At 41.9% G+C, this 7,628-nt stretch overlaps 1 protein-coding gene across 1 annotated transcript; it reads right to left on the bottom strand.

Moving 5' to 3' along the window:
- Nucleotides 1–237: 237 nt before the first annotated feature.
- On the bottom strand, nt 238–7,462 carry ZSCAN30 (zinc finger and SCAN domain containing 30). The gene is made up of 4 exons (XM_008575705.1): nt 6,985–7,462; nt 6,537–6,675; nt 1,129–1,266; nt 238–1,040 (listed from the first exon to the last, which is right to left on the bottom strand). The coding sequence occupies exons 1-4, from the start codon at nt 7,390–7,392 to the stop codon at nt 238–240; spliced, it is 1,488 nt and encodes a 495-aa protein (XP_008573927.1). The 5' UTR covers nt 7,393–7,462.
- Between the last annotated feature and the right edge of the window lie 166 nt (nt 7,463–7,628).

Consider the following 7,628-nt stretch of genomic DNA (forward strand, 5'->3'; position numbering starts at 1 on the left):
GGTTAGGCATGTCTAGGAAATGACAACCATTCTTCTGGGAGAGCACCTGGGTAAAAATTTTCTTCCATGCAATACTTCAACAATCATCAAACATCTTTGCGTGGATCTCCTCTTACAGTATTGAACTGGGCTATAAGGATAGAAACCCTGATCTCAGAAAACTTCTATCTTCTGCAGAGTCTCACCCCCAAAGTGAATTCCCTGCATTTCACAATTGTACAACTCTTGCCCACAGAGTTAAACTCTGGTGTGTGTTCTCTGATGCTGCATGAGGCCTGACCTATGCCTAAATGTTTTCCTGCATTCACTACATTCATAAGGCTTCTCCCCAGTGTGGATTCTCTGGTGCTGGGTGAGAGCTGAGCTCTGATTGAAGGATTTTCCACATTCATTACATTCATAAGGTTTCTCTCCAGTGTGAATTCTTTGATGTTCAATAAGGATAGAGCTCCTACCAAAAGCCTTTCCACATTCAATACATTCATAGCCTTTATCTCCAGTGTGAATTTTCTTATGTTGAATAAGGGCTGAGCTGCGGCTGAAGGCTTTCCCACATTCACCGCATTCGTAAGGTTTCTCTCCAGTGTGAATTCTCCGATGCCTAATGAGCTCTGAGCTGCCCCTGAAAGCTCTTCCACATTCACAACATTCATAGGGTTTTTCACCACTATGAATTCTCTGATGTCTAACAAGGTCTGAGCTCAAACTGAAGGCTTTGCCACATTCTTTACATGCATATGGTCTCTCTCCAGTATGAATTCTCTGATGTCTAATCAGCTTTGAGCTCTGGCAAAAGGCTTTTCCACAGTCAAAGCACTCATACAGCTTTTCCCCAGTAAGCATTCTCTGTCGTGGAATATCATTTGAGTTCAGACTGAGACTTCCTTCACTTTCATTACATTCAAGGACACTCTGTTCTGTGGGGGTTTTCAGGTTGAAGGTTGCTAGACTGAAATGTCTTTCCTGGGAAGGAAGCTGACTCATTTTGTTCCTTGCAGCACTTCCCTTTTGCTTCTCAGGGTTGTCCAGACCGCCCGAAGCTTTTTCAACTATCTGTTCTGAAGGAGGGAAGCTGACTCATTTTGTTCCTTGCAGCACTTCCCTTTTGCTTCTCAGGGTTGTCCAGACCTCCCAAAGCTTTTTCAACTATCAGTTCTGAAGGATTTTCACCAGGAAGTCTTCCTGGGGATATCATAGCTGCTGAAGCTACACATTCAATAATTTCCTGCTTTGCTGACAACACGTTGTTGGCCACCATCTTGCCATCTACAAATGTGAATAGAAAATGCAAGTGTCATTTACTCCCTGTGTTGGAAGAAAGAAAACTGTGGTAGAAGGAACAGAAAATAAACCAAATGAAAATACGTGGAAAAGTTATTAAAACTAGCTTCCCAATCTGGAAGTGGCCTGAGGTAGTGAGAGGCGGACCCCCAGACAAGAAGGTAGAAAAAGAATGAGAGTCAGTGTTGGAGAGGTGGGAAGGTGAACAGGGAAAGACACTAGTTAGAGGAAATGGTGACAAATAGGAGTACTGTTGAGAAACCAGGAAGCTAGGAGATAATTGTGGGTTAGAGGAGAAGATACATTTTTAGGTAATGAGGGAAAAGAAAAGAGGTGATAAAGAATTATCAGAATTAAAAAAAAAAAAAAAGAATGTCTAAGAGTCCTGAATCAGTGGTGCTTCTAGCAAAGCAGGAAAGCAGAAGATATGTTTAGGAAATGCTTTTGGGGTTAGTATTGAACAGAGGTAGGTGGACAGGACCTAGAAAGCATTAACGCAGTTGCAGATTCTGGCAGAATGAACCAAATAATTACAAGCAAATAGAACAAGACACACAGAGCATGAGAAAAGGAATATTGTGAGTTCTTGACTCATTCTGGGGTCAGGTGAGAGTCAAAGGTTCACCTTACTCCTGTGTAAATGGTCAAAGGAAGTAGATGGAAACAACTGGTAGATGTGATGCCCAGAGCCCAAACTTCCAGCTCTCAAATAACATGCCCATATTATTTTTAGATTTCTAGTAACTCATTACAGGACACTACCAGTGATAGATGATATAACTTGAATTACTTAGAGAGAGGGAAAATCTGAAACACTGTTAAGTTACTTTCATCCTCCCAAAAGTCCTTTAAACTTAAATGTATCTTACATATCAGCAAACAAAGGCTCTGAGAGGCTACACAAGGCCATAGAATCAGTAATCAGTAAACAAAGATGCTTAACATTAGAGCTCTCTGTGTTTCCCCTATGTTATCTGCCTCCCCTACTGGAAGGAAACAGGGCCATAGTTGTGCTGATGCAAAAATAGTTTAAAAATCATTTTAATTTGACTTTGGAAAAGTCATATGTTTTTATTTGAAAATAAATACTTCTTTTTGTTTTTCTTTGAGGTCACAACACTTCAAATACAATAAAGTGTCACAGTAAATATCTGACAAAAGCAAAGAGCTGTCTAGCTTCCCTTTTGCCCATTCTTTACCAGAAATTAGAGATGGATAACACTGCCTCATAGATTAGGGATGAACGATAAAATTTACACTGTCTTTGGATTTTTTTATAGAAATTCAAATTATTCAAGGCTGTGCTGCTTTGAAAAGAAAACAATTATGAAAAATATTCTAGCATATAATAGAGGCAGAAAAGTAATAAGCACCAAACAACCTAATGAGAAACTGACAACCTAACGAGAAATTTTCTGAAAGTAGTAAATAGGTCAAACTATAAAAATGATAAATTATAAAGTATATAAAGTGACAATACAATTATGTGGGGACAAAAATTAATGCCTGTGAATATCAGAAAAGCAATGTAATTTATAGGATTTAAAATACCTCTTCAAATTCTATAACTACATGAAGTCAAATTATGAGACCAGAGAAAAACTTTGACCTTAGATGTACAGATCAGGAAAACATCAAGATTTTCTTTTTAATTTTTATGCCAAAAAAAGTCAGAATAAACAGTTAACTGGAGTAATTCCTAGAAATGACAAGTAGAGATTAAATGTAGAATAATAGTCACTAGAGTATTTAAAAAGATTGGCATAGAGATATAATTCAAAGGATCCATGGGCCGGCCCGGTGGCGCACTGGATAGTGCACCTGCTTGGGAAGCGCGGCAGCGCTCCCGTCCGAGGGTTCGGATCCCACGTACAGACCGGCTCCCGCTCACTGGCTGAGCGAGGCGCGGGAGCAATGCCGAGGCTTGCGATCCCGCCGCCGGTCCCCGGTCCGGTACGGGGGCAGCACTGAGGGTTGCGATCCGTTGCCGGACACGCAAAAAAGACAAAAAAAAAAAGAAAGGATCCAATTAAAATCTTCCAAGAATGAAAACTAATTTGCAATCAAGCCCAAAGCCTGGAGGCTGGAGGGTATGGTACAGATTATAGGAGGCTCTTTGGAGAAGAAATAAGCCATATGTTTCTCTGTTAGAAGAGCTCTTCTCTTTAACATGCCCCCTGTTATTTCTACCTGTTCAGTGACCCGTTTGATCTAAAATCCTTTTAACTAGGGATGTGTCCTTTAATTGCACATTGACAAATAAGCTTTTAGCCTTAATACTATGCAGATGATGCTCCACTGCCCACCCACACCCCGTTTACCAATATGGTGCCTCCTTCCCTCAGCTGTTGTGAGTGTTGGCTCTGCCTATTGTCTGAATGTTTGTGTCCCCCCAAAATTCACATGTTGAAATCCTAACCCCCAAGGTGATGGTGTTAGGAGGGGCCTTTGGGGAGGTAATTAGGTCATAAGAGCTGCCCTTATTAAAATAGGCCCAAGAGAGCTCATTTTGCCCCTTCTACCATGTGAGGACACAGTGAGGAGGTACCTTCTATGAGAAAGCAGGCCCTCACCAAACACTAAATCTGGCGGCCCCTTGATCTTAGACTTATCAGCCTCCAAAACTGTCAGAAATAATTTCTGATTTTTTTTGGGGGGGGGGTGGGTTCTGACCGGTATGGGAGTTGTAACCCTCGGCATGGTGTTGTCCGCACCACACTCAGCCAGTGAGCGCACCGGCCATCCCTATAACAGGATCTGAACCAGCAGCCTCAGCGCTACCAGTGCCGCACTCTCCCGAGTGAGCCACGGGGCCGGCCCAAATTTCTGTTGTTTAAACTACCCAGTTTATGGTATTGTTACAGTGACCTGAACTGATTAAGATGGCTCCTAACTACCCACAGCTGCCCCCTCTCTGGAGTATGGCCCTGGCTAAAGATCCACCAGACCCAGGAATTTACTTCCACCCTCACCTCCCCACTCCTACCTCAAGAAGAGACAACAATGCAGTGCAATTATGCTCCTGGGGATCCCCTAAGCCTCTAAGGCTCAGACCAAGGTTAGGTTTTCCCTGAAACCACATCATTGCTTTCTCTTTTCCCTTCCTAGTCCTGCTTTTCTTCATTACACATTTCTCCTGAAGAGCATGCCCTCAATAAATCACCTTCACCCAAATCACCATCTCAGACTCTTCTTCTAGCAAGGCATACTGTTAGACTAGTGAAGAACCTACAGGAAAATTATAACCCAAGGTTATAAATGTTTCATGGTGACTCTTACAATCGTATTGAGGTACATCCCTCCAGTGATTTCAACCTTATGACCTAGGTGAAAGTTGTGAAATTATCCACATTATTTTTTCAGAGGTGGAGCTAAGATCTACAAGACTAAAAAGAGACCAGCAGAAGGAAACTTATCAGGAACCCAGTCAAGGCCATTCCTGACCATATACTTAGGAACCAGGCATAAATGGAGAACAAGGAAATTTTGCTAAGGCCACAGATGTCAAAAAGATGAACTCACTGTTGCTGATAAGGTGACTGAATCAAGAACATAATGCCACCATGAAGTAACAAACAAATATAAAGACATAAAGTGTAACAGATAGGAGTTGGGAAGTGGATTTACCTTATATTTTAAATTAATCAAGTCCTCAGAGCATTTTATTTTGTCTTGACCCCTAAACTTCAAATGAATGTGGAGAACTTGAAGCTTGTCCAGAGAAATCTGGCACAACAACCAGAAAGACAGAACACAGATGGAATCAGAAGCGGTGAGAGGCTTAGTTAAAACAAGGTCAAAGGGCAGTAAGTAAACTGCCTTCAAGTACAGGTGTTTTATGTGAACTCTACTAAACAAACAAAAGGAAATTGATTAAATTAAAGCTGGGAATATTTCCTATGGACATAGGGAAGAACCTAAATATAGTATTAGTTTTCTAGGGCTTCCATAAGAAAATATTACAGACGGGTGGCTTAAATAACAAAAATTTATTTTCCAGTTCTGAAGGCTAGAAGTCCAAGATCGAGGTGTTGGCAGGTTTGGCTTCTTCTGAGACCAATCTCTACTTGGTTTGTAGATAGCTACCTTCTTTCTGAATCCTCACAAGATTGTCCCTCAGTCTGTGTTGTTTGTGTCCTAATCTACTCTTTATAACGACATCGGTCATATTGGATTAAGGCCCACCCTAATGATGCCATTTTAACCTCTTTAAAGGCCCTAACTCCAAAAAATACAGTCACATTTTAAGGTACTGGGCTTAGAGCTTTAATGTATAAGTTTTGGAGGGACATAAATCACCCCATAACAAATAGCAATATGAAAAGCCCAAGAAGCACTTAAGAAATTACAGTAGAGTCTCTTTTCCTGAAGATCCTAAAAAAGAAAGTAGAAATAATCTGCCCTAAATGATTTATTCATTTACATTCTTTAAGGCAGGGAACTTGCTGATATGATTTTTCAAAACCCATTTTAATGTAGCACCTGATTAGTGCAGAAGATATTTAAGAGGGCAGTATCAGGGTATGATGCATAGGGGAAAGCCGGAAGGGAGTTTTTCCAAGAGACCTCTGTGGATGGATGATATGGACTCCTTTGGTGAACTGCCAAGGTTCAGGGATCTGGCTCTTGAGCTCGTGTTCACATAAACCTAATTTTATCATCATACAATGAATATAATTACCTCTTGGGGTAAACTCTCATTAACCAAGCTCGTGAAACTGAGCACAATAAAGCTAAAATGAGAATTAATGAGTAACGTAACCATCACACACACCAGACTGAACTAATACATTTTCTTATTATAGCTAAGCTTCATGGGATGTTAATAAGATTGCTTGATAAAGATGAAATCAGAAGGATAGTCAGATGTAACAAAAGTTTAATGAGAACAGCTAATAAGCCTGATGTATCTGCTACTCATAGGGATGATTTTGCCAATAATATAATCAAAGTCCTTTTGATTCTGATTCACGGCATATGTGACAGCTATCAATTTATTGCCTCTTAGTTTCAAATCTACTCTTTATTGCCCTGTCTGTGATACTGGAGCATTTCTCTCTTGCCAGCTGACATAATGTGAGCTTTATCAGTAGAGGGTACTAAAGGGACACTGGAGGAAGAAGGGGCTTTTCTTCCTGGTTCTGGCATGTTCTTTCTGTGTTCTCCACTAGTGATTGTCATTAGGAAAATGAACCATGCCACAGAAGATAGCCGTCACCTCCATTCTTAACCCCAAATGGGTTGGGGTTTCTCACCTCTCTCCTGGAAAGGCTGGGGCTCCTGAGTCTCACTCTTGCACAGGCTCTCCAAACGCTGCAGCGGGCTACTCAGGGACTTCAGTGCTCCCATGGATGTCATTTCCTTCCAGATCATTTCTTGGCCATGAGCTGTGTCCTAGGAGTAATCAAGTACAGTACTATGATTCTCAGGATACACAAGAGGAAAACCCCTAGAGTAACAGGGCAGGACAGAAGTAATCAGAAACTCATTACAATGACTAGAGAGAAAACAACAGGACTAAAAGCTCTCGTGACTTGAACCCAGTGAGTGAATAATTCATAACCCTAAAAGACAGAAACTGCATAATTCTCTGAGGGCCAAGTCTATACCCTATAATCCTCTGAGGGCCAAGTCCATGCCACTCATAATTGCTTCTGCATTAACTTACAATAGGTCAAACCAACCAACACATCTACTTCTTACCTGTTGCCTTGGTTCATCGAGTTCTTTCTCCAGCTCCTCCAGCATAATCACGGCTTCCTCTCCATTCTCTGGCCGATGCTCTCGCACCCAGGCCTGCAGCTCGTCAGGCAGGATGGCCAGAAACTGCTCCAGCACCAGCACCTCCAGTATCTGCTCCTTAGAGTGGACCTCAGGCCTCAGCCACTGACAGCAAAGCTCCTGGAGTCGGTTCAGAGCCTCCCGGGGCCCGGTGGAATCAGAGTAAGCAAACTGCCTGAACTGCTGACGGAAGACCTCCTGGCTCCAGGGGTTTCCCTGAAAGCCAAAGTCTTGCCCCCAAACATAATTCTCTTCTTCAACTTTCACAATTATAAGTCCTTCTCGTTCTTTTGGAGCATGGTAGGCCAAGCCTGTGGCCTCTCCTGACATTCTCAGCAGAGACAGTCTGAAAAGGCTGCCCAGTAGACACAGGGATGGGATGGAGGTTTGTGTCTGAGGGATTCCTTCTGAATTCCAACTTCTCAAGGAGCTGCTGAGATGGACAATGCTCATGTTACACAAGGAAAACCAGGTGCTTAGAATATAAATACAGGATTTTGAACACCAGTTGCCAGGGAGTATAGCATTGGAAAGGAAACTAACTAAAAGAGAACTTCCATATAAAT

The sequence above is a fragment of the Galeopterus variegatus genome, unplaced genomic scaffold (assembly GCF_000696425.1).
Source record: "Galeopterus variegatus unplaced genomic scaffold, G_variegatus-3.0.2 Scaffold1224, whole genome shotgun sequence".
Classification (NCBI taxonomy): Eukaryota; Metazoa; Chordata; class Mammalia; order Dermoptera; family Cynocephalidae; genus Galeopterus; species Galeopterus variegatus.